The following is a 27,581-nucleotide window of genomic DNA, read 5'->3' as shown; positions in this document are numbered from 1 at the left end:
GAAGGGAGCCCCAGAGGCCATCTAGTCCATCCCCTTCTGCTTTGCAAGAAGGCACAATCCTCTATCCCAGTGTTTCCCAACCTTCCTAATGCCGCGACCCCTTAACACAGTTCCTCATGTTGTGGTGACCCCCAACCATAACATTTTTTGTGTTGCTACTTCCTAACTCCAATTTTGCTACTGTTATGAATCGTCATGTAAACATCCGATATGCAGGATGTATTTTCATTCACTGGACCAAATTGGGCACAAATACCCAATACGCCCAAATTTGTATACTGGTGAGGATGGAGAGGGATTGATTTTGTCATTTGGGAGTTGTAGTTGCTGGGATTTATAGTTCACCTACACTCAAAGAGCATTCTGAACTCCACCAATGATGGAATTGAACCAAATTTGGCACACAGAATTCTCATGACCAGCAGAAAATACTGGAAGGGTTTGGTGGGCATTCACCTTGAGTTTGGGAGTTATAGTTCACCTACATCCAGAGAGCACTCTAGACTCAAACAATAAGGGATCTGGACCAAACTTCAAAGGGATACTCAATATGCCCAAATTTGTATACTGGTGAGGATGGAGAGGGATTGATTTTGTCATTTGGGAGTTGTAGTTGCTGGGATTAATAGTTCACCTACACTCAAATGGCTTTCCAAACTCCACCAACAATGGAATTGAACCAAACTTGGCACACAGAACTCTCATGACCAGCAGAAAATACTGGAAGGGTTTGGTGGGCATTGACCTTGAGTTTGGGAGTTATAGTTCACCTACATCCAGAGAGCACTCTAGACTCAAATAATGATAGATCTGGACCAAACTTCACACAGATACTCAGTATGCCCAAATGTGAACACTGGTGGAATTTGGGGGAAATGGACCTTGACATTTGGGAGTTGTGGTTTCTGGGATTTATAGTTCACTTCCAATCAAAGGGCATTCTGAACTCCACCAACAATAGAATTGAACCAAACTTGGCACACAGAACTCTCATGACCAACAGAAAATACTGGAAGGGTTTGGTGGGCATTGACCTTGAGTTTGGGAGTTGTAGTTCATCTACATCCAGAGAGTATTGTGGACTCAAACAATGATGGATCTGGACCAAACTTGGCACAAATATTCAATATGCCCAATTGCGAACACTGGTGGAATTTGGGGAAAATAGACCTTGACATTTGGGAGTTGTGTTTGTTGGGATTTATAGTTCACCTACAATCAAAGAGCATTCTGAACCCCACCAATGATAGAATTGGCCCAAATTTGAAGTAACACTTTCAAATTAGGAACAGAACATTTTTCAAATGTTGTTACACTGTATTTTAGAAAAATAGAGTTGGAAGGGACCCTCAAAGGTCATCTAGTCCAACCCACAGTTGCCATGCACCATTGCATAACCCTGACATCCATACGCAATATAGTCTACACATGTGCATGTGTGTGCGTCCATGCTCCTTGCACATCCATGCATTATATTGCAATTTGTCGAATTCCACTCCTGCAACCTTAAACAGGAATGGACAGAAATGCCCAACCGCTGGCACATGAAAATGTATGCATGTAAAAACACCCACAGGACTCTGGCCAAGGCTTTTCCATGCCAGGCAATGCATAGCTTGGGCGCATCCCTAATTGCATGGATAGTAATAGCGCTGCAGAACCAGCGGCGCATGAAAATATTGCTGAGTGCGGTGTTTGCAAGCTGCCAGCCTCTCCTTGCCCAAAGGCCTTTCCATCCTTGGACTGCTAGTTTGCAAACCACTCTCTCCAGTGTTTACTATAAGGTCATAGACTTATAGAGCTGAAGGGGACCCCAAAGGCCATCCAGTCCATCCTCCTTTTGCAAACCAAAGCACTCCTGACAGATGGCCATTCAGCCTCTGCTTCAAAACTTTCAGAGAGGGAAAGACTTCAAAGCAAAGTATTGAACGGCTCTAACCACAAGGAACCCCTTTGGTGGTGCAGTGGGTCAAACCGCTGAGCTGCTGAACTTGCTTACCGAAAGGTTGCAGGTTCGAATCTGGGGAGTGGGGTGAGCTCCCGCTGTTAGCCCCAGCTTCTGCCAATCTAGTAGTTCGAAAACAGGAGTAGATCAATAGGTACTGCTCTGGCAGGAAGGTAATGGCGCTCCATACACTCATGCCCATGGCCTCATGATCTTGGAGGTGTCTACAAGCAAGTTCGAATCCAAGCAGTGGGGTGAGCTCCCGCTGTTAGCCGTAGCTTCTGCCAACCTAGCTGTTCGAAAACATGCAAATGTGAGTAGATCAATAGGTGGGACAGTAATGGCGCTCCATGCAGTCATGACCATGGCCTCATGACCTTGGAGGTGTCTACGGACAACGCCGGCTCTTTGGCTTAGAAATGGAGACGAGCACCAACACCCAGAATCGGATACGACTGGACTTAATGTCAGGAGAAAACCTTTACCTTTCTTTACCTTTAACCACGAGGACATTCATCCTCTATCTGCATTTCATTTGTATTGTGTACTTTTCTCCTCGTTGGAATCCCATCCAAGTCCTAACCAGGGCTGACCCTGCTTAGCGTACAAAATCCAATGGAATCTGTTGCCTTGAGGGTCTTTTAGACCCAGTTCCTCTATGAGGAGCAATGATCTGTGTTTTGATACTGGCTCAACTGTTTGTGGCTATTGGAGAGGAAGGTTATCACCAGCTAATCAACTCCCAACAAATGATTCCCCCAGGCAGTAAGAAGCCAGACCTTGAAACTGCTTGGCCATTAAATGCTAATTAAGGTGGCCAATTACTACATTCACACCTACCTCAAACAGACAGGGGTTGGGTTGTTGTAGGTTTTTTCGGGCCATATGGCCATGTTCTAGAGGCTTTCTCTCCTGACGTTTCGCCTGCATCTATGGCAAGCATCCTCAGAGGTAGTGAGGTCTCTTGGAAGTAGGAAAAATGGGTTTATATATCTGTGGAAAGACCAGGGTGGGGCAAATGACTCTTGTCTGCTGGAGCTAGATGTGAATGTTTCAACTGACCACCTTGATTAGCATTTGATGGCCTGGCAGTGCCTGGGGCAATCTTTTGTTGAGAGGTGAGTAGATGTCCCTGATTGTTTTCCCTCTGCTGTTTTGCTGTTCAAATTTTAGAGTTTTTTTAAATACAGGTCGCCAGATTGTGTTCATTTTCATGGTTTCCTCCTTTCTGTTGAAATTGTCCACATGCTTGTGGATTTCAATGGCTTCTCTGTGAAGTCTGACATGGTGGTTGTGAGAAATGAACAAAATCTGGCTACCAGTATTAAAAAAAAACCTCTAAAATAGAGGTCATACAAAGTTGAGCTTACATAGGAAGTTGAGTTGTGGTTAAGCCAAAGGTTGTGGTTAAGCACAGAGTCTGCAGGTACAAGGAGGTACTTTCCATCAAAAGGTCAAGGAGGGGGGGCAGGAAAGAAAGTACTTTCCATGACCTATTACTTGAGTATAATGGTCAGCAGAAATAGAGGAGGGGGCGGCAGACTTTGAAAGCACAAACAAAAGTGCTGTTGGGGTTCAGCCTGAGTTTGAACTTGAACCTGATTCTGTGTTTGTTCCTCCTGATGCCAATGAAAGTATATTTACTGATGCTAGTGGAAATGTACCTTTTGATGCCAATGCTCCTGAAATTAGTGAGGAAGAAACTGCTGTAGGTTTGGAAAATGCCAATGTTCCTGAAATTAGTGAGGAAGGAACTTCTGTAGATTTGGAAAATGAAAGTACCAGTGTTCATGAGAATGTTTCAGAGGGAGACCTTGAACTTTCCCTCCCTTCTGCACCTCTTAACTGTAATGACAACAGAAGGGGCCAAATTTGGGAAGACAGAAGTAAATCACTCAGTTTGTGTCAATCCTTCCGAATTCAAGAATTAAAAACATTGGCTTCAAAACAGAAGGGCGGTTCACGGAACCGATTCTTGAGTTTTAATTGCAATACGCCGAGCTGATTGTCTCAGTTCAGGCGTCGTTTCAGAATTGATGAAGACCTTGGCAGTTCTCCCGGTTCCCTGGCCATAGTTTGGGAAGATTTCTAGGATATCAAGTACGGTTAGTGGATTGCTAACAGGTTCCAGTATTTTCCCAGTGAGGCTTTTGGTTTTGCTTTGTCCATTTAAATTCATGTTTGCTGATTTTGCTGTGGCTTTTGACTTGCATTTTCCCTTTATTTTGTAACCATTTTTCTTCAATAAAAAAGGATTGTTTTTTACAGCCAAGTGTGGTGGATAGTTATCTGAGGGCCTCGTTCCCTGCTCTGGATTTATTTATTTATTTATCGTGTCATCAGCAACCATTGTATTACAATTCTAACAGAGCAAAACAAACATAGAGATTAAAAAGAAAAGGAAAAAAAAAGAAAGAAAGAAAAAAAAACCATACAGATTTTGCAAATTTGGTATTTGGTTAAATGTCCTTTGACCAGTATCTGGCCACTTGGAGTGCCTCTGGGGTTGCCGCAAGAAGGTCCTCCATCGTGCATGTGGCAGGGCTCAGGGTGCATTGCAGCAGGTGGTCAGTGGTGGGCTCTTCTCCGCACTCGCATGCCGAGGATTCCACCCTGTAGCCCCATTTCTTAAGGTTGGCTCTGCATCTTGTGGTGCCAGAGCGCAATCTGTTCAGCACCTTCCAAGTCGCCCAGTCTTCTGAGTGCCCAGGGGGGAGTCTCTCATCTGGTATCACCCATGAATTGAGGTGCTGAGTTTGGGCCTGCCACTTTTGGACTCTCGCTTGCTGGGGTGTTCCAGCGAGTGTCTCTGTAGATCTCAGAAAACTACGTCTTGATTTAAGTCGTTGACGTGCTGGCTGATACCCAAACAGGGGATGAGCTGGAGATGTCTCTGCCTTGGTCCTTTCACTATTGGCTGCTACTTCCCGGCGGATGTCAGGTGGTGCAATACCGGCTAAGCAGTGTAATTTCTCCAGTGGTGTAGGGCGCAGACACCCTGTGATAATGCGGCATGTCTCGTTAAGAGCCACATCTACTGTTTTAGTGTGGTGAGATGTGTTCCACACTGGGCATGCATACTCAGCAGCAGAGTAGCATAGCGCAAGGGCAGATGTCTTCACTGTGTCTGGTTGTGATCCCCAGGTTGTGCCAGTCAGCTTTCGTATGATGTTGTTTCTAGCGCCCACTTTTTGTTTGATGTTCAGGCAGTGCTTCTTGTAGGTCAGAGCACGGTCCAAAGTGACTCCTCCCAGGTATTTGGGTGTGCTGCAATGCTCCAGTGGGATTCCTTCCCAGGTAATCCTCAGAGCTCGGGATGCTTGTCTGTTCTTAAGGTGAAAGGCGCATGTCTGTGTTTTAGATGGATTAGGGATCAGTTGGTTTTCCCTGTAATAGGCAGTAAGAGCACCTAGAGCTTCGGAGAGCTTCTGTTCTACCATCTCAAAGCTCCCTGCTTGAGCGGTAATGGCACGATCATCAGCATAGATGAAACTCTCCCCTGCTCTGGATTGCAACAAGTGCTTCTGTCCATCTCATGTTGATCAACTTGATTAAATCGTGTCTTACGTGAACCAATTGGACTCTGTGGATTTCTTTGAAAAGGGACCCCCCACCCTAAACCCGTTATCCTTTACAGAAATATGTAAAACAATACCATCCCCTTCCTCATTCTTAGATCTAATTTACTCACAAAACGCACAAAACTCTATCAATATATTATACTTTTCTTGGCCTGCGTTTGCAATGCTCTTTGATGAATGGTATGTTGACCCAGCACAGAATGGTCCTGATTCCGATCTCTTTCCATGTTTATCTCAAACAGGGCCTGAAAGCGTTTTCCCTGGATCCGCCTCCAAAGAGGGCCAAGAAACCGCCGCAAAAGGACCTTTGGAAGGAACTGACGGAGCTGGAGAGTATGTAGCCACAGAGCCCCGAAACCGAATCCTTAGCGAGCCGAAGATCCAGTCTTTGGCTGCGTCTACACTGTAGAATGAATGCAGGTTGATTCCACTTGCACTGCCATGGTGCAATGCTATGGAATCCTGAGAGTTGCAATTTTGTAAATAGAGTTGGAACCATACTTACTTACTTGCTTACTTACTTAGGTGATCCCTCGTAACTCAAGGATGATTGGCTTCCAGATGTGGTGTCTTGGTGGTGGGTTCGTAGGTGGCTGTGGAGTCCTATTCTTGACCCACGTGTTTTCCCGCAGTGAGGGCATTAAAATGATCAAGGGTCTGGAGAACAAGCCCTATGAGGAGCGGCTTAAGGAGCTGGGCATGTTTAGCCTGAAGAAGAGAAGGCTGAGAGGAGATATGATGAGGGCCATGTATAAATATGTGAGAGGAAGCCACAGGGAGGAGGGAGCAGATCAAGGGTCTGGAGAACAAGCCCTATGAGGAGCGGCTTAAGGAGCTGGGCATGTTTAGCCTGAAGAAGAGAAGGCTGAGAGGAGACATGATGAGGGCCATGTATAAATATGTGAGAGGAAGCCACAGGGAGGAGGGAGCAGATCAAGGGTCTGGAGAACAAGCCCTATGAGGAGCGGCTTAAGGAGCTGGGCATGTTTAGCTTGAAGAAGAGAAGGCTGAGAGGAGACATGATGAGGGCCATGTATAAATACGTGAGAGGAAGTCCTAGGGAGGAGGGAGCAAGCTTCCTTTCTGCTTCCATGGAGATTAGGACGCGAAACAGTGGCTTCAAACTACAAGAAAGGAGATTCCGTCTGAACATGAGGAAGAACTTCCTGACTGTGAGAGCCGTTCAGCAGTGGAACTCTCTGCCCCGGAGTGTGGTGGAGGCTCCTTCTTTGGAAGCTTTTAAACAGAGGCTGGATGGCCATCTCTCAGGGGTGATCTGAATGCAATATTCCTGCTTCTTGGCAGAATGGGGTTGGACTGGATGGCCCAGGAGGTCTCTTCCAACTCTTTGATTCTATGATTCTATGATTGGTTTCCAGGTGGAAGGCAATCCTGATCAGGATTGGCTTCACGTGCTTTCCTCTTGGAACATTTCTCCCTTTCGCCCTCCATTCGTGCCTCTTCGAATTCTGCAGCACTGCTGGTCACAGCTGACCTCTAGTTAGAGCGCTCAAGGGCCAGGGCTTCCCAGGTCTTGGTGTCTATGCCACAGTTTTTAAGGTTGGCTTTGAGCCCATATTTAAATCTCTTTTCCTGTCCAACAGTGTTACATATCCCGTTCTTGAGTTCGGAGTAGAGTAACTGCTTTGGCAGACGGTGATCGGGCATTCGGACAGTGTAGCCAGTCCAGCGGAGTTGATGGCGGAGGAGTATCACTTTTTTGCTTCTTCCAGCACGCTGACATTTGTCCGCTAGTCTTCCCAAGAGATTTGCAGGATTTTTTGGAGGCAGCGTTGATTGAACCAATTAGGAAATGACATTGATAACCCAAGAACAAAAATAATATTACATAGTGCAATTACAATAACAAAGGAAGTGGGCCAAGCCAAAGATTAGGATTGTTGGGATTTGGAGCATTTCTTTATGGGTTTTTGTTGGTTTTTTCGGGCTAAATGGCCATGTTCTAGAGGCATTCTCTCCTGACGTTTCGCCTGCATCTATGGCAAGCATCCTCACAACCTCTGAGGATGCTTGCCATAGATGCAGGCGAAACGTCAGGAGAGAATGCCTCTAGAACATGGTCATATAGCCTGAAAAAACCTACAACAACCCAGTAATTCTGGCCATGAAAGCCTTCGACAATACATTTCTTTATGGTTTCAAATGGTCCCTCTTTTGGCAGGCAGCTCAGAAAGTGACCAGCGAAGCAGCACTGAGGAAGAGGAAGAGGAAGAGGAGGAAGGCCTGGACCTGGGAGAAGCCCCCACTCCGCTCTCCGAATTTCGGTCACTGAAACAAGCAGCCGCTGCAAAGCTCTCCCTTGCAGAAATGGGATCCTCCGGAGAAAAGGTATTGCCCTGAGTTTGCCCTGGTCGTGTCAGGACATGTCATCATCATCATTATCATTAGTATGCTATGTTAATGATTTTTGTTGCTGGGTTATCAATGTCATTTCCTAATTGGTTCTGTCATAAAAACTTGGGGAAAGTTTATTAAACTGCCAGAACGCTCCCTTTGTGGGAGGGACATCCTGCTATAGCACATTGTTAAGAGAGATATTGACAAGCTGGAATGTGTCCAGAGGAGGGCGACTAAAATGATCAAGGGTCTGGAGAACAAGCCCTATGAGGAGCGGCTTAGGGAACTGGGCATGTTTAGCCTGAAGAAGAGAAGGCTGAGAGGAGATATGATAGCCATGCATAAATATGTGAGAGGAAGCCACAGGGAGGAGGTAGCAAGCTTGTTTTCTGCTTCCTTGGAGACTAAGACGCAATGGAACAATGGCTTCAAACTACAAGAGAGGAAATTCCATCTGAACATTAGGAAGAACTTCCTGACTGTGAGAGCCGTTCAGCGGTGGAACTCTCTGCCCCGGAGTGTGGTGGAGGCTCCTTCTTTGGAAGCTTTTAAGCAGAGGCTGGATGGCCATCTGTCAGGGGTGATTTGAATGCAATATTCCTGCTTCTTGGCAGAATGGGGTTGGACTGGATGGCCCATGAGGTCTCTTCCAACTCTTGATTCTATGATTCTATGATTTGGCTCCAGTTTTTCAATGAATATTTATTTATTTATTTACTTTATTTATTTACTTCGCTTATATACCACGATTCTCAGCCCAAGGGCGACTCACTGCGGTGTACAACATAGAAAAACAGGTGCAAGATACAAAACATAGTGTAAAATAATCCACAATTCATCATTATCAAAAAACATCTCATCAAAACATCAACATTACTACAAAAGCCATTCCGAGTCATCTCATCGTCAACCCAAAATCCCATATCATTTCCGTTGTTCCATTCCTATGGTCAAATTACCAATCATTGCACTTCTTGTTCAAATGCCTTCTTAAACAGCCAGGTCTTTAACTTCCTGCGGAATATCAACAGGGAGGGGCTAGCCTGATGTCCACGGGAAGGGTGTTCCACAGCCGAGGAGCCACCACCGAGAAGGCCCTATCTCTCGTCCCCGCCAGCTGTGCCTGTGACGCAGGCGGGATTGAGAGCAGGGCCTCCCCGGAAGATCTCAAAGTCCTCGTGGGCTCATAGGCCGAGAGGCGGTCAGTTAGGTATCTTGGGCCGGAACCGTTTAGGGCTTTATAGGCCAACGCCAGCACCTTGAATTGAGCCCGGTAGCAAATTGGCAGCCAATGGAGCTGCTACAGCAGGGGGGTTGTATGCTCCCTGTGCCCCGCTCCTGTTAGTATCATGGCTGCCGCACGTTGGACCAGTTGGAGCTTCCGGGCCGTCTTCAAAGGCAACCCCACGTAGAGAGCGTCGCAGTAGTCTAAACGGGATGTAACCAGGGCGTGGACTACCGTGGCCAAGTCAGACTTCCCGAGGTACGGGCGCAGCTGGCGCACGGCTCGTGCAAATGCTCCCCTGGTCACCGCTGAGACCTGGGGCTCCAGGCTCAGCGATGAATCCAGGATCACACCCAAGCTGCGAACCTGCGCCTTCAAGGGGAGTGCGACCCCATCCAGCACAGGCTGTAACCTGTGTCTCATAGAGTCTGAGCCCAGTTAACATAGTTTGTGGCAGACACAAAAACAAAGCTTCTGGGGCATAACAACTACTTTCAAAGTAAATACCACTTTGAAATTTAGCTATAGTTTTGCACTGAATATCTTGTCATTGAGTCTCACGCAGTGCTACCTAGGTTGTAACACAAAAACCAAGTTTCTGCAGATGGTTTGCCATCCAAAGTGCCAACCAAAATGGATCCTATTTAGTAGCTGCCAAGATCAATGTATATGAATGTGCCTATGAGTCGCATGTTTACTTATGGGGGTGGGGGTGGGGACTCTGTGGATTTTAGAAGGTTTTCTTAAGGCAGGAATATTCACAGCCAGCATTGCTCTGATCTTTCCTCTGAAATAGAGAACTTGGTGGTCTCCCATCCAAGTACCAACCAGAGTTGACCCTGCTTAGCTTCAGCAGATATAAATGTGTCTTCAAGTTGCCTGTTGACTTATGGTGACCGTAATACCATGAATGAGGGTTTCCTTAGGAATACTCAGAGCCAGCTTTGCTCAGTTCTTTCCTCTGAAATGGAGAGCTTGGTGGTCTCCCATCCAAGTGCCAACCAGGGCTGAGGAAGGCGTGGTAGTCCGTGACTGCATCATCCGTTGTGATGATGGTTGTGCTGTGGACAGACATATAGGGCTCCCAAAATTATGCTTACCATTTCAATTGTATGTCAAACTGAAATGGTAAAGATAAATTTCAGACACTCTGCACATCGAAGTGTTGCACTCCAGGCCAGGAAAGCCTTCTGACTTCAAACACCACACAGTTGAGTAAAATGCAAGCAGTTTATTGAACATTATTAAAAGGAGTAGCAGAAAAAGCAATCCATAAAATAGGTAAATCCAATTAGGTAGAAAAGAAAGATAGGAACAACAAATCCAGGAAATAGTCCATCAGAGTTCATGACAACAAATACTGGAACTTCCAAAGCAAAACTCCAAAACTTGAGCATGAATCAAACAAGGCACTTCAGCATGGAAATGACAACAAATTCAAGAATCTATCCAAGGCAAGGCTTGCAGGGACCTGAGACGATGTCTTGACTCAATTCTAACATCGCTTCGTCTGACTACAGATTCTGTACTTGGCACTTTTAACACTTAATCTACTCTATATCCTCAGCAGCCAGGAAAGGATTTCTTTTCAGCCTTAAATCTGCTATCAGTCTCTCCTGCAATCTGGCAGAACTCCTGAGAGCCTGGTTTGTTTTTCTTTGCTGACTGAAAGTATTTCTCCTATTTACCGGGTCATTAATTTCTGCAGCTGGCCAAGGTGCCAAACCTTTCTCAAGCTCAAAGCCTTGGGAATTCTCTGGTAGCAATTCAGGCCCAGAGACCATACCACCATCCTCATTTGCATAGAATTACGGAAAAAATAGACCCATGTCTGATCCCACAGCAAGCTGGCTTCAGAAAAGGCAAAAGCTGCACATCGCATAGAAGATGGCTTTGAAAGGCAGCAGATCACAGGAGCTGTCTTCATAGACCTGTCAGCAGCCTATGATAATGTGAACCACCGCCTCCTCCTGAGAAAAATGTATAATATCACAAAGGACGACCACCTCACCCGCCTCATAGGAAACCTGCTACAAAACAGGAGCTTTTTTGTTGAGTTCCAGGGCCAGAGAAGCAGATGGCGGAAACAGAAGAACGGCCTGCCTCAAGGGAGCGTGCTTGCTCCATCCATGTTCAACATCTACACAAATGACCAGCCATTGCCAGAAGGGACAGAGAGCTTCATCTATGCTGATGATCGTGCCATTACTGCTCAAGCAGGGAGCTTTGAGATGGTAGAACAGAAGCTCTCCGAAGCTCTAGGTGCTCTTACTGCCTGTTACAGGGAAAACCAGCTGATCCCTAATCCATCCAAAACACAGACATGTGCCTTTCATCTCAAGAACAGAGAAGCATCCCAAGCTCTGAAGATCACCTGGGAAGGAATCCCACTGGAGCATTGCAACGCACCCAAATACCTGGGAGTCACTCTGGACCGTGCTCTGACCTACAAGAAGCACTGCCTGGACATCAAGCAAAAAGTGGGTGCTAGAAACAATATCATACGAAAGCTGACTGGCACAACCTGGGGATCACAACCAGATACAGTGAAGACATCTGCCCTTGCGCTATGCTACTCTGCTGCTGAGTATGCATGCCCAGTGTGGAACACATATCACCACGCTAAAACAGTGGATGTGGCTTTTAATGAGACATGCCGCATCATCACGTGGTGTCTGCGCCCTACACCACTGGAGAAATTACACTGCTTAGCCAGTATTGCACCATCTGACATCTGCCGGGAAGTGGCAGCCAATAGTGAAAGGACCAAGGCAGAGACATCTCCAGCTCATCCCCTGTTTGGGTATCAGCCAGCACGTCAACGACTTAAATCTAGACATAGTTTTCTTAGATCTACAGAGACACTCGCTGGAACACCCCAGCAAGCGAGAGTCCAAAAGTGGCAGGCTCAAACCAAGAACCTCAACCAATGGCTGATACCCAATGAGAGACTCCCCCCTGGGCACACAGAGGACTGGGCGACTTGGAAGGCGCTGAACAGACTGCGCTCGGGCACCATGAGATGCAGAGCCAACCTTCAGAAATGGGGCTACAAAGTGGAATCCACGACATGCGAGAGTGGAGAAGAGCAAACCACGAACCACGTGCTGCAATGCAACCAGAGCCCTGCCACATGATGCACAAGGGAGGACCTTCTTGCAGCAACACCAGAGGCACTCCAAGGGGCCAGATACTGCTCAAAGGACATTTAATCAACTGCCAAACTCACAAATTCTGTATTTTGTCTGTTTGTTTGCTTTGTTCTGTTAGAAATGTAATATAATTTGACTGGTTGTCGTGACACGACAAATAAATAAAAATAAATCCCCAAACCCTTCAGGAACATTCCCATCAGAAAAGTCACTTTGAACAGGAATCCCATTGTCGTTCTCTGCATCTAGAGCAACCTCATCACTAGACACATGAACCTCATTGTCACTCCCAACATAGAGTGCCCTGATCATTAGACACAATCACAGGCTGAACTCCAACACACACAATTAAATAGGAAATAATACTTTCAAACCAGGTACATTTTGTTACCTAGTTAAATAATAATAATAATAATAATAATAATAATTTTATTTCTTACCTATTCTCCTCTTCTTGTGGCTCAAGGCAGGTCACGGGATGGTCAAAGCACACAAATATTGCAAAAATTCGATGAACTCACGCATTGAAGATACATATTAAAAAGTATATCTATAAAATGTATTATGAGTTTTGTTTGCAGCGGTTAAAGAAAGCTGAAGGGAAAGGGAGAAGGTGGGAGGAGGAGAGAGAAAACGGGACATTTTAAAAAGCAGCTGGAAAAGTGGGAAGGCAAGGGAGTGACGGGGATCGTCCCACTGGAAGGTGCACTGTTGGCTTTCCTCCCTTCCCTGCATCCTCACCTTTGGCCATCTTTTCCCCCAGCCTCCGGACTCCCCTTTGGTCTCGGTGATGTCCCACCTGCTCTCCTTCCTGGAGCATTACTCTCAGATGCAGCGGCTGCAAGAGAAGGCGGGCGAGTACCGCTCCCGACTGCGCAAAGAGGAGAGCCGGCGGCGCAAGCAGCTCCGGAGCCTGAAGAGAGCCTGCAGGCAGCGCATGCAGGACAAGCTCAGCCTCATCGAGAGCCTGGAGCGCATCATCGCGGAGCAGCAGAGCCTCCTGGAGAAGGTGCACGCAGGTGAGCCCAAGGGAGGGGTCCAAAGAGGCCAACGTTGCCATTCTTGTCATGCCTGTCATATCGACATGACTCAGATGTCCCTCTTGGTTCACATCTCCACTCTCTAAACCCTTTCACTGGAATGTGCTGTGTTCACATGTTCATTAGAACTGTATTTCTTTAACACAATGGAGTTACATACGATGTATTTCTAACTAACGCAGAATTTTCTTCCTGACAATTCCTGCCTAGCAGAATACGGTTGATCTTTTACATAGGCGACCCCTCGTAGTCCGAGGATGATGGTCCTCCAAGTGTAGTGTCCTGGGGATGAGTCCATAGGTGACTGTGGAGCCCTATTCTTGATCTGCATCTTCTCCCGCAGTGAGGGCATCGGTTTCCAGGTGGAAGGCAGTCCCGGTTGGGGTTGGCTTGATGCACCTTCCTCTTGGCACATTTCTCTCCTTCGCCCTCCATTCATGCCCCTTCAAATTCTGCAGCACTGCTGGTCACAGCTGACCTCCAGCTGGAGCGCTCGGGGGCCAGGGCTTCCCAGTTCTCAGTGTCTTGTTGTTTATTCGTTCAGTCGTCTCTGACTCTTCGTGACCTCATGGACCAGCCCACGCCAGAGCTCCCTGTCGGCCGTCACCACCCTCAGCTCCTTCAAGGTCAGTCCAGTCACTTCAAGGATGCCATCCATCCATCTTGCCCTTGGTCGGCCCCTCTTCCTTTTACCTTCTCAGTGTCTATGCCAGAGTTTTTAAGGTTGGCTTTGAGCCCATCTTTCAATCTCTTTTCCTGCCCGCCAACATTCTGTTTTCCATTCTTCGGTTTGGAGTAGAGCAACTGCTTTGGGAGATGGTGGTCAGGCATCCAGACAATGTGGCCAGTCCAGTGGAGTTGATGGCGGAGGACTATCGCTTCAATACTGATGGTCTTTGCTTCTTCCAGCACGCTGATATTTGTCCGCTTGTCTTCCCAAGAGATTTGCAGGATTTTTTGGAGGCAGTGCTGATGGAATCGTTCCAGGAGTTGCATGTGACATCTGTAGACAGTCCACGTCTCGCAGGTGTATGGCAGGGTTGGGAGGACAATAGCTTTACAAACAAGCACTTTGGTCTCCCTACGGATGTCTTGGTCCTCAAACACTCTCTACTTCATTCGGAAAAATGCTGCACTTGTAGAGATCAGGCTGTGTTGTATTTCAGTCTCAATGTTGACGTCTGTAAACAGTCCACGTCTCGCAGGCGTATGGCAGGGTTGGGAGGACAATAGCTTTATAAACAAGCCCCTTGGTCTCCCTACGGATGTCTCGGTCCTCTAACACTCTCGGCTTCATTTAGAAAAATGCTGCACTCGCAGAGATCAGGCTGTGTTGTATTTCAGTCTCAATGTTGACGTCTGTAGACAGTTCATGTCTCATAGGCGTATGGCAGGGTTGGGAGGACAATAGCTTTATAAACAAGCCCCTTGGTCTCCCTACGGAAGTCCCGGTCCTCTAACACTCTCTGCTTCATTCGGAAAAATGCTGCACTCGCAGAGATCAGGCGGTGTTGCAGAGATCAGGCGGTGTCAGTGTTGCTGTCTGTAGACAGTCCACGTCTCGCAGGCGTAGAGCAGGGTTGGGAGGACAATAGCTTTGTAGACAAGCACCTTGGTCTCCCTATGCATGTCCCGGTCCTCCAACACTCTCTGCTTCATTCGGAAAACTGCTGCACTCGTAGAGCTCAGGCAGTGTTGTATTTTGGTGTCAAAGTTGACTTTGGTGGAGAGGTGGCTGCCAAGGGAGCGGAAATGGTCCACATTTTCTAATGTTACACCATGAAGCTGTATTTCTGGCATTGGAGAGGGATTGGCCAGTGACTGCTGGAAGAGCACTTTGGTTTTCTCGATGTTCATTGACAAGCCGAGCTTCTTGTAAATGAAGGAAACGCTGAGCAGCATTCCGTGGACACAGATACTAAAAGACAAGGGAGCTACGGATGGATGGGAATTTCTCAAGAGTGAAATACTCAAGGCGCAATTGCAAACCGTGCCAACAAAGAGAAAAAAATAGGACAAGTGCAAAGAAGCCAAAATTGATGTCCAAAGAACTTCTAACTGGGCTAAGACACAAAAGAGACATGCACAAGAAGTGGAAAAAGGGAGAAATCACCAAAGAAGAATTCAAACAAATAGCCAACACCTGTAGGGAAAAGGTCCGCAAAGCTAAAGCAAAAAATGAGCTCAGACTTGCCAGGGACATTAAAAACAATAAAAAGGGCTTCTATTCTTATGTCAGTAGAAAAAGGAAAAACAAGGAGGCGATAGGACCTCTTCGAGGAGAAGATGGGGCAATGCTGACAGGGGATGATAGGGAAAAGGCAGAACTACTTAATGCCTTCTTTGCCTCGGTCTTCTCACAAAAAGAGAGTCTTCAACCTCAGCAAGATGGAGTGGATGAGGGATTGGAGGACATCCAACCCCAAATTGGGAAAGAAGTCGTCCAGGAATACCTGGCCGCTCTTAATGAGTTCAAGTCCCCTTTCAGGGCCAGATCAACTACACCCCAGAGTATTGAAGGAACTAGCGGAAGTCATTTCGGAACCATTGGCAACCATCTTTGAGAGTTCTAGGAGAACGGGAGAAGTTCCAGCAGATTGGAGGAGGGCCAGTGTGGTCCCAATCTTCAAGAAGAGAAAAAAGGATGACCCAAACAACTACCGTCCGGTCAGCCTCACATCGATACCGGGCAAGATTCTGGAAAAGATTGTTAAGGAAGCGTAGAAACAAAACACGTAGAAACAAATGCGGTCATCGCTAATAGTCAACATGGATTTATCAAAAACAAGTCATGCCAGACTAATCTGATCTCTTTCTTCGATAGAGCTACAAGCTGGGTAGATGCGGGGAATGATGCCGTGGATGTAGCGTGTCTGGATTTCAGGAAGGCCTTCTTTGACAAGGTCCCCCATGACCTTCTGGCAAGGAAACTAGTCCAATGTGGGCTAGGCAAAACTACGGTGAGGTGGATCTGTAATTGGTTAAGTGGACAAACACAGAGAGTGCTCACTAATGCTTCCTCTTCATCTTGGAAAGAAGTGACGAGCGGAGTGCCACAAGCAGGGTTCCGTCCTGGGCCCGGTCCTGTTCAACATCTTTATTAATGACTTAGATGAAGGGCTAGAAGGCAGGATCATCAAGTTTGCAGATGACACCAAATTGGGAGGGAGAGCCAATAGTCCAGAGGACAGGAGCAGAATTCAAAACGATCTTGACAGATTAGAGAGATGGGCCAAAACTAACAAAATGAAGTTCAACAGTGACAAATGCAAGATACTCCACTTTGGCAGGAAAAATGAAATGCAAAGATACAGAATGGGGGACGCCTGGCTCGAGAGCAGTACGTGTGAAAGGGATCTTGGAGTCCTCGTGGACAACAAGTTAAACATGAGCCAGGAATGTGATGTGGCGGCAAAAAAAAAGCCAATGGGATTTTGGCCTGCATCAATAGGAGCGTAGTGTCTAGATCTAAGGAAGTCATGCTCCCCATGCTCTATTCTGCTTTGGTTAGACCACACCTGGAATATTGTGTCCAATTCTGGGCACCACAATTCAAGAGAGATATTGACAAGCTGGAATGTGTCCAGAGGAGGGCGACTAAAATGATCAAGGGTCTGGAGAACAAGCCCTATGAGGAGCGGCTTAGGGAACTGGGCATGTTTAGCCTGAAGAAGAGAAGGCTGAGAGGAGACAAGAGAAGGAGGAGAGGAAGCCACAGGGAGGAGGACGGAGCAAGCTTGTTTACTACTTCCATGGAGACTAGGACGCAATGGAACAATGGCTTCAAACTACAAGAGAGGAGATTCCATCTGAACATGAGGAAGAACTTCCTGACTGTGAGAGCCGTTCAGCAGTGGAACTCTCTGCCCCGGAGTGTGGTGGAGGCTCCTTCTTTGGAAGCTTTTAAGCAGAGGCTGGATGGCCATTTGTCAGGGGTGATTTGAATGCAATATTCCTGCTTCTTGGCAGAATGGGGTTGGACTGGATGGCCCATGAGGTCTCTTCCAACTCTTTGATTCTATGATTCTATGATTCTGCGAAGGTATTTAGAGTGGCTTGTAGGTCTTCTTCTGAATGTGCACAGACGATGTTGTCATCAGCATATTGCAGTTCTATAACAGATGTTGTAACCTTGGTTTTGGCTTTCAGTCTGCTGAGGTTAAATAGCTTGCCCTCTGTCCAATAGATGATTTCTACACTGGTCCACAGAGCCACCAAATAGCCCTCACTGAAGTAGTTTGCTTGCAAGAAGGTCATGAGGGACTATGCTGAAGGTCTTCCTGACGTCAAGATCTGCTCCATCCACAGTGTTCATTGCATCTACCAAGCTTGTAACCCTATAAGATGAGATAAGATGAGCCTGGCATGGCTTGTTTTTGAGGAATCCATGTTGACGTTGAGTAATCACAGCATTCCTAAGTGATTGCAGGTGGCCTCCTTGATGATCTGCTCCAGGATCCTTCCTGGTCTGGATGCCAGGCTGAGATGTGCTTCCTGTGATGTTCTCCTCTCCTCCACCCAGGTGTGACACTGCCCTCACCTTGCTTGCTCTACCCAATGGCTCCGGCTAGTGTCCATCAGCTGGTGGAGTCCATCCATGCGCTCCAAGGAGAGAGGAGTCGGCTCACGGAGGAAGTGGCCAGGCTCAGGCAGAAGGCGGAAGACCGGGAGAAGGAGACCGAGAACCTGGCCGGCACCTTCCGCCAACAGGTGAGGTCTCAGGTGGAGTGGCCATCGCTTGGCCAAGTTGCATCCTAGAGACCCGAGCTTGAGATCGACCTGCCAGTCCCTCCTTAGATAATATTTACTCCATCATAGAATAATAGGATCCTAAAAGTGTTAGAAAGGACCCCCAAAGGCCATCCAGACCAACCCCATTCTGCCAGAAGGGAAGACACCATCTGATCCTTCCCGACAGATGGCCATCTAGCTTCTGCTTAACATCCTCCATTACACGTCCAGGCAATATATTCCACTGTCATAGAATCATAGGATCCTAAAAGGTTTAGAAGGGATCCCCAAAGGCCATCCAGACCAACCCCATTCTGCCGTAAGGGAAGGCACCATCTAATCCCTCCTGACAGATGGCCATCCAGCCTCTGCTTAATGTCCTCCTTCACACTCCCAGGCAATATATCCCACTGTCATAGAATAATAGGATCCTAAAAGGGTTAGAAGGGATCCCCAAAGGCCATCCAGACCAACCCCGTTCTGCCGTAAGGGAAGGCACCATCTAATCCCTCCTGACAGATGGCCATCCAGCCTCTGCTTAATGTCCTCCATCACACTCCTAGGCAATATATTGCACCATCATAAGATAATAGGATCGTAAAAGGGTTAGAAGGGGCTCCCAAAGGCTATCCAGACCAACCTCATTTTGCCATAAGCGAAGGCACCATCCGATCCCTCATGACAGGTGACCATCTAGCCTCTGCTTAAAGTCCTCCATCACGCTCCCAGGGAATATATCCCACTGTCATAGTATCATAGGATCCTAAAAGGGTTAGAAGGGGTCCCCAAATGCCATCCAGACTAACCCCATTCTGCCAGAAGGGAAGGCACCATCTGATCCTTCCCGACAGATGGCCATCTAGCCTCTGCTTAACATCCTCCATTACACGTCCAGGCAATATATCCCACTGTCATAGAATCATAGGATCCTAAAAGGGTTAGAAGGGGCCCCCAAAGGCCATCCAGACTAACCCCATTCTGCCTGAAGGGAAGGCACCATCCGATCCCTCCTGATAGATGGCCATCTAGCCTCTGCTTATAGTACTCCATCACACTCCCTGGCAATATATTTCTCTATCATAAAATCCTAAAAGGGTTAGAAGGGACCCCCAAAGGCTATCCAGACTAACCCCATTCTGCCATAAGGGAAGGCACCATCCGATACCTCCTAACAGATGGCCATCTAGCACCTACTTATAGACCTCCAGAGAAGGACACAGGCTCCACCAGAGCCTGTGGGGGTTGGAAGGGACCCCCAGAAGTCATCCAGTCCAACCATTTGTAAGTAAATAAGTATGTATGCCTGTATCCTCTGGTTCTATCTGTCTATCATAGAATTGATAGATCCAATTCAGGGCATGGCAGTGAGATCAAAGAATCCTAGGATCCTTGAGTTGGAAGGGACTCCCAAAGGCCATCCACACCCCATATATATATAATTCCATACAGTGCAATTTAACTGTATTGAGCTGCATTATTTGGCAATGTAGACTCACAGACTTATGAAACATTATGCATGGCTTTGGAGGAGCCTAGGAGCCATAGAACCCAACAGTTGGAACCCCAAAGGTCATCCAGTCCAACCCCCCTTTGCCAGGATGGCAGGAAGCCCTCCTAACAGATGGCCAACCAGCCTCTTTGTGAAACAAACTGACTCCCAGGCAGTTCCATATTCTACTTGAGTTGGAAGGGACCCCCAAAGGTCATCTATTCCAACCCCCTTCGGCCAGGCAGGTAGACACAACCCAAGTCCTCCAAATAGACAACCACCCAGCCTCTGATGAGTACCTGCCTCGCTATCTTTGTACTTGGATGGGCCAGGATAACGTGCTTGGCTCCTTCTCCTCTCCTGGCAGATCCAACGCCTGAAGCAACAGATTCAAGAGCGAGAGGAGGAACTGGCACGGCTCCGCATGGGAACGGTGAGGAGAGCATCCCCTTCCATCCCTTCCCACCCTTGCAAAACAAAGAAGGGAAAATCAGAGAAACTTATAGCATTGGAAGGTATCACAAAGGCCATCTAGTCCACCCCCTCCTGTCATTGAGGGAGACATGTTGTCATCTGTTGAGTAAAATATTTCTACCCCAACCTTTATCCAAAGATCTCAGGGTAACTTTGGGATGAAGTCCATTTAAAACAATCAATAAGTGCAAAAATCCAGCCATAGCTCAATGTTATGGAAGTTGTAGTTGCCCAAGGTCTTATAGCCTTCTCTGGAATGTGCGCTCATGCTTCACCAAACTACAGCACCTATGTCTGCATCTACACTGTATAATAAATGCAGTTTGACACCACTTTGACTGCCATGACTCAATGTTATGGAAGTTGTAGTTTCCCAAGGTCTTATAGCCTTCTCTCCCAAAGTATGCTGGTGCTTCGCCAAACTACAGCAACTATTGCTGCATCTATATTGTATAATAAATGCAGTTTGACACCACTTTGACTGCCATGACTCAATGTTGTGGAAGTTATAGTTTCCCAAGGCCTTATAGCCTTCTCTGGAATGTACACTCATGCTTCGCCAAACTACAGCATCCATGGCTGCATCTATACTGTATAATAAATGCACTTTGACACCACTTTTAACTGCCAGGACTCAATGTTATGGAAGTTGTAGTTTCCCAAGGTCTTATAGACTTCTCTCCCAAACTACAGCAGCTATTGGTGCATCTGTACTGTATAATAAATGCAGTTTGACCTCACTTTAATGCCATGGCTCAATGTTATGGAAGTTGTAGTTTTCCAAGGTCTTATAGCCTTCTCTGGAATGTGCGCTCATGCTTCGCCAAACTACAGCACCCATGGTTGCATCTATATTGTAAATAAATGCAGTTTGACACCACTTTAAGTGCCTGGCTCAATGTTATGAGATCCTGGGGGTTGTTGTCTAGTGAGGTATCAACGCTATTTGACAGAGAAGGCGAAAAACCTTGTGAAAGAGGAAGAAAGAAAGCAGGTGAGCAAACTGGAAAAATAAGGTGCCAGGAGGGAAGGAAGGAAGGAAGTCGGAGAAATAGGCTGCCAGGAACTAAGGGAAGAAGGAAGGAAGGAAGGGAGGAAGGAAGGAAGGAAGGAAGGAAGGAAGGAAGGAAGGAGAGGAGGGGAGGGAGACTGCTGAAAGAAATAGGCTGCTAGAAGGGAAGGAAGGAAGGAAGGAAGGAAGGAAGGAAGGAAGGAACGAAGGAAGATAGCTGGAGAAACAGACTTCTAGAAGGGAGGGAGGGAAGGAAGGGAAGGAAGAAGGAGGGAAGGAAGGAAGGCAGAAAGTGAAGGAAGGAAGGTTGTTGGAGAAATAAACTGCCAGAAGGGAAGGGAGGAAGGAAGAAGGAAAAGAAGAAGGAAAGGAGGAAGGAAGATTGCTGAAGAAACAGACTGCTAGAAGGAAAGGGAGGTAGGGAGGGAGAAAGGAAAGAGGGAAGGAAGGAAAGGAAGAACGATAGCTGGAGGAACAGATTGCTAGAAGGGAAAGAAGGAAGGAAGGAAGGAAGGAAGGAAGGAAGGAAGGAAGAAAGGAAGGAAGGAAGGAAGGACGGAAGGAAGGAAGGAAGGAAGGAAGGAAGGAAGGAAGGAAGGACGGACGGAAGGAAGGAAGGAAGGAAGGAAGGAAGGAAGGGGAAAGAAGGTAGATTGCTGGAGAAATAGACTGCCAAAAGGGAATGGAGGGAGGAAGAAGGAAAGGAGAGGAAAGGAAGAAGGAAGGAAGGAAGGAAGGAAGGAAGGAAGGGAGGGAGGGAGGGAGGGAGGGAGGGAGGGAGGGAGGGAGGAAGGAAGGAAGGAAGGAAGGAAGGAAGGAAGGAAGGAAGGAAGATTGCTGGAGAAATAGACTGCCAGAAGGGAAGGGAGGGAGAAAGGAAAGAAGGAAGGAAGGTGGAAAGGAAGAAAGATAGCTGGAGGAACAGACTTCTAAAAGGAAAGGAAGGAAGGAAGGAAGGAAGGAAGGAAGGAAGGAAGGAAGGAAGGGGAGAGAAGGAAGATTGCTGGAGTAATAGACTGCCAGAAGGGAAGGGAGCGAGGAAGAAGGAAAGGAAGGAGGAAAGGAAGGAAGGATTTGAGATTGCTAAAGAAATAGACTGCTAGAAGAGAAGGAAGGGAAGAAAGAAAGAAAGAAAGAAAGAAAGGAGGAAAGGAGGAAAGGAAAGAAGTAAGATTGTTGGAGAAATAAGATTGCCGAAAGAGCGGGAGGGAGGGAAGGAATGACCCACCAAGATCCCAATCTAACTAGTTTTCCTTCCGCTCTGGCTCCCCTTTCCCTCCTTCCGTGGAGACCCACTTCTGCCCCATTGGACCTTCTGTGCTTTCTCTCCTTTGCAGGGGATCACCGACTCGGAGAAGCGGATCTACAACCTGACGGTGGAGAACGAGGGGCTGAAGCAGAGCCTGGGCCTCACGCAGGGACTCTTGGAGCAGCTGGCCACTACCTCGGCTCAGCCCCCACCCCACCTCCTCAAGGTCAGGCCCCATGGCAGAGAACCACAGGGTTTTAGAGTCAGAAGGGACTCTATAGGGCATCTATGGCAAGCATCCTCAGAGGTTGTGAAGTCTGTTGGAACTTGGAAAATGGTTTATATATCTGTGGAATGACCAGGGTGGGACAACGAACTCTTGTCTGCTGGAGCTAGGTGTGAATGTTTCAACTGACCACCTTGATTAGCATTTGATGGCCTGGCAGTGCCTGGGGCAATCTTTTGTTGAGAGGTGATTAGATGTCCTTGATTGTTTCCTCTCTGTTGTTTTGCTGTTATAATTTTAGAGATTTTTTTTAATACTGGTAGCCAGATTTTGTTCATTTTCATGGTTTCTTCCTTTCTGTTGAAATTGCCCATATGCTTCTTGTGGATTTCAATGGCTTCTCTGTGTAGCCTGACATGGTGGTTGCGAGAGTGGTCCAGCATTTCTGTGTTCTCAAATAATATGATGTGTCCAGGTTGGTTCATCAGGTGCTCTGCTATGGCTGACTTCTCTGGTTGAAGTCGTCTGCAGCGCCTTTCTTGTTCCTTGTTCCAGTATTAAAAAACTCTAAAATTACAACAGCACAACAACAGAGAGGAAACAATCAAGGACATCTAATCACCTCTCAACAAAAGATTGCCTCAGGCACTGCCAGGCTATCAAATGCTAATCAAGGTGGTCAGTTGAAACATTCACACCTAGCTCCAGCAGACAAGTCATTTGTCCCACCCTGGTCATTCCACAGATATATAAACCCTTTTGCTTAGTTCCAAGAGACCTCACTACCTCCGAGGATGCTTGCCATAGATGCAGGCGAAACGTCAGGAGAGAATGCCTCTAGACCATGGCCATATAGCCCGAAAAAACCTACAACCAGCCAGACTTAGAGCTAGCTTTCCTTATTCATAGACTGAACACATTGCTTGCATTGGTGCCACCTCCAATCTCTCTCTGTCTCACCTTCCAGGAGAATGAGGACCTGCGGGGCAAAGTCCAGCGCCTGGAGGCTACTTTGCAGCAGAAGGTGGAGGAAGCGGTGGGGCTGGAGGCCCAGATGGACCGTCTCCAGTGGCGCAAAGAGGAGGAAGTGCGCCGCCTGGACGAGCAGCTGCGCGGCCTCCAGCTCTCCTTGGAAGCCCAAAAGAGCCGCCCACCTGAGATCCAGGTGAGCCCGGGTGCAGTTCCTCGTGTGACCACTAGGGGTCATTCAAGTGCCGCTTCAAGTCCTTCTTGTCTCAGGCTGAGAGAGTGTGACTCTCCCAAGACCACCCAATGGCCAAGTGGAGATTTGAACCTGGGTCTCCAGGGACCTTGTCTCCAGAGACCCTTTGAGGTCCCCCCAAAACATCCAGTCAAGCCCCTTCTGCCAGGTGGGGGGACACAATCAAAGCACTCCCGACAGATGACCACCCATTTCTTTTCTCTAATGCATATCCAGTACGTCACCCAGACGGTGGAGGTGGACTCCCCACGCAGCCTGCAGGCCGTGGCTGAAGCCGAGGAGCGCAACCGGACCTTGACCGAACAGCTCTCCTGCCAAGCCCAGCGCTGCCAGCGGATGACCCAACAGCTCCACTCCTCCGAAGAGGTGGCCCAAGGCCTGCGGAACAAGGTCAGGCAGGAACGCGGTCAGCAAGGGTGGTTCAAGAGGGAAGGATGGATGCCTAAGCACTCTCCTCCTTCTCCCTCAGGCACGGGCCAACTTGGGCCCTCCCTCCAGGTGTTTTGGACTTCAACTCCCACAATTCCTAACAGCCGGTGTGGGAGTTGAAGTCCAAAACACCAAATTGGCCCGTGCCCATTCCACCTTATTTTATTATCTCCTCTCCCTTTGCCTTTTTCATTATACTCTTCTATTCTTTACTTACTAATCTTCTTCTTTTACTTCTATTCCTTCTTCTATTTTGTCTTCTTGATTAACTTCTACTTCTTCCTCTTCCTCTGGCAGGCCTGGCAGTGCCTGGGGCAATCTTTTGTTGAGAGGTGGTTAGATGTCCTTGTTTGTTTCCTCTCTGCTGTTGTGCTGTTTTAATTTTAGAGTTTTTTATATACTGCTGGCCAGATTTTGTTCATTTTCATGGTCTCCTCCTTTCTGTTGAAATTGTCCACCTGCTTCTTGTGGATTTCAGTGGCTTCTCTGTGTCGTCTGACATGGTGGTTGTGAGAGTGGTCCAACATTTCTGTGTTCTCAAATAATATGCTGTGTCCAGGCTGGTTCCTCAGGTGCTCTGCTATGGCTGACTTCTCTGGTTGAAGGAGTCTGCAGTGCCTTTCATGGTCCTGGATTCATGTTTGGGCCAGTGATTCCGGCCCTGAAAGCCTTCGACAATACTTAAGAAGAATGTTTGGCTATACTTGCCGGGCCTTTGTGAGCCCCATTACACAATGAAGCCTATCTTGTCCATAAACGCTGGGTGACCCTTGAGTGGACAAAAGCAGCATCAATTGCAAGGCAGCAGCTTTGAGCAGAGAGTTCACAGGGCTTCAAAGGCCCATTTCCTCTTTACATTTGCCCTGGAAGCTTGAAAGAAGGTGTTTCTGTGCACAGTATCGTACTGGAAATCTCTTAATGATTCCTAGAGAAGGGAAGGGTAGAGATCCTAGACGGAACCGGTTGCTGAGTGAAGCTACACTTTCCTCATTATGGCCATCTCCAAATTATTTATTTATTTATTTACTGTATTTGTATGCCTCCTTTCTCAGCCAATTGGCGACTCAAGGTGGTTTCCAACAAATCAGTATACATAGAACACAATATAGATAAAAGCATTAAACAATATAAAACTTCACAAAAGCAATAATAACAACATTATCAGCGTCTCATTATTCTGAAGCATTGTCCAATTCCATTGCCAGGTCATTCGATTTCCTATATTCGCTACTCTGTATTTGTAAAAGCTTGCTTGAATAGCCACGTTTTAACTTGCCTCCGAAACGTCAAGAGGGAGAGATGAATTTCAGTCTACATGGAATAAGGCAGTGGCAATCAAAATCGCAACTCTAGGCTTCTCTCAAGGACAACTGCTAGGTATGGGATGGGACTGAGCCAAGGCTCATATTAGACAACGGATCCTGGATGTAGAGCGACAATCAGACTTAGCCTGCTCTCCAGCATTCACCATTAGCGAAGATAGCAGATATCGCTCCCATGCCTTACTTAGCTAACCTGGAGGTGCCTAAACACCGAAGAGCTTTCACTTTGGCAAGATGCCATGCCCTCCCATCGGCAGTACTGGAGGGGAGGTACCGGAAGACCCCTGCCCAGGAGAGACTATGCCTGTGTGAGTCTGGCTACATCGAAACAACTGAACATGTGCTCCTCCAATGTGTGTTCTATAGAGACATTAGAGCTAATTTCATCACTCCATGGCTTTTAAAACATCCAGGGCGCACTGAAAGATATTACACCTCCCTGTTGCTCTCGGACTCTTGCTCTGCAACAACCTACAGTGTTGCCAAGTTCTGTGCAGCAGCAATCAACATTAGACGGCTGATGACCGACTCCACCAGGCAACTTCCTGCCGGGAATATAGATAGAATGATTTGTAATAACTGAAATGCTGTAAATGCTCCCCTCTCATCCCTTTTATAGCTTCCCAGTCGTCTGATATTTGTTATTAGCCGCCCCCTATTTTAGATTCATACATGCACTTTAAACTGTAAGTTTAGTCTATTTTATCTTTTTAATTTGTCTCTTTTATAACATGTTTTTAATCTGCTTTTAATCTGCTTTTATACCTGATCTACTTGGGAACTGCGATTCCCTTCCTTGGGCACCGATGCCCCATTCTGTACTGTGCTGGTCAAAGACCGTAATAAATCATTGATTGATTGATTGATTGATTGATTGATTGAAGAGGGAGGGAGCAGAACTGATCTCCCTAGGGAGGGCGTTCCATAGCCGAGGGGCCACTACTGAGAAGGCCCTGTCTCTCGTCCCTGCCAAACGTGCTTGTGATGACGGTGGGACCGAGAGTAGGGCCTCCCCAGATGATCTTAAAGACCTCAGTGGTTCATAAAGGGAGATACATTTCAAATGTGTTTCTTTATTTTCACTGATGACAGATCTCCGCTTATGAGTCCGAAATCGCAGGATTGCGGCAAGAGCTGCTCTGCGAGATCAACCAGTTGGAGGCCAGAAAGGAAGAGGCTGTCCGAGAGGCTTCCCAGTGTTCCCAGCAACACCTGCAGCACCTGCGCCAGCAGCTGGCAGGTAACACTATGTCACCAAATTTGGAAAATGTTCTGTTCCTGGTTTGAAAGTGTTATTTCCTGTTTAATTCTGCGGTCCTTACTTTGAAAGTAGTTTTTGCGGGCTGTATGGCCATGGTCTAGAGGCATTCTCTCCTGACGTTTCGCCTGCATCTATGGCAAGCATTCTCAGAGGTAGTGAGGTCTGTTTAACTAGGGAAATGGGTTTATATATCTGTGGAATGGTCAGGGTGGGACAACGAACTCTTGTCTGCTGGAGCTAGGTGTGAATGTTTCAACTGACCACCTTGATTAGCATGTGATGGCCTGGCAGTGCCTGGGGCAATCTTTTGTTGAGAGGTGATTAGATGTCCCTGATTGTTTCCTCTCTGTTGTTTTGCTGTTGTAATTTTAGAGTTTTTTTTAATACTGGTAGCCAGATTTTGTTCATTTTCATGTTTTCCTCCTTTCTGTTGAAGTTGTCCACATGCTTGTGGATTTCAGTGGCTTCTCTGTGTCGTCTGACATGGTGGTTGTGAGAGTGGTCCAGCATTTCTGTGTTTTCAAATAATACGCTGTGTCCAGGTTGGTTCATCAGGTGCTCTGCTATGGCTGACTTCTCTGGTTGAAGTAGTCCGCAGTGCCTTTCTGGTTCCTTGTTCCAGTATTAAAAAACTCTAAAATTAAAACAGCACAACAACAGAGAGGAAACAAACAAGGACATCTGATCACCTCTCAACAAAAGTTTGCTCCAGGCACTGTCAGGCCATTGTATGCTAATCAAGGTGGTCAGTTGAAACATTCACACCTAGCTCCAGCAGACAAGAGTCCTTTGTCCCACCCTGGTCATTCTACAGATATATAAACCCATTTTCCTAGTTCCAACAGACCTCACTGCCTCTGAGGAT

At 47.1% G+C, this 27,581-nt stretch overlaps 1 protein-coding gene across 1 annotated transcript in view; it reads left to right on the top strand.

Moving 5' to 3' along the window:
- Positions 1–27,581, top strand: part of KIFC2 (kinesin family member C2) — a 64,504-nt gene that overhangs the window by 16,385 nt on the left and 20,538 nt on the right. Inside the window, exons 2-10 of the mRNA XM_067467223.1 lie at positions 5,769–5,859; positions 7,709–7,875; positions 13,025–13,280; positions 17,824–18,011; positions 19,889–19,954; positions 22,345–22,482; positions 23,450–23,647; positions 23,921–24,094; positions 26,548–26,695. Coding sequence (XP_067323324.1) covers positions 5,769–5,859; positions 7,709–7,875; positions 13,025–13,280; positions 17,824–18,011; positions 19,889–19,954; positions 22,345–22,482; positions 23,450–23,647; positions 23,921–24,094; positions 26,548–26,695 — 1,426 coding nt within the window. The remainder of the gene's footprint in view (positions 1–5,768; positions 5,860–7,708; positions 7,876–13,024; positions 13,281–17,823; positions 18,012–19,888; positions 19,955–22,344; positions 22,483–23,449; positions 23,648–23,920; positions 24,095–26,547; positions 26,696–27,581) is intronic.

Source organism: Anolis sagrei, chromosome 4, assembly GCF_037176765.1.
Source record: "Anolis sagrei isolate rAnoSag1 chromosome 4, rAnoSag1.mat, whole genome shotgun sequence".
Taxonomy (NCBI): domain Eukaryota; kingdom Metazoa; phylum Chordata; class Lepidosauria; order Squamata; family Dactyloidae; genus Anolis; species Anolis sagrei.
The sequence above is the reverse complement of the archived record's forward strand: the minus strand, read 5'-3'. Positions and strand labels throughout refer to the sequence as shown.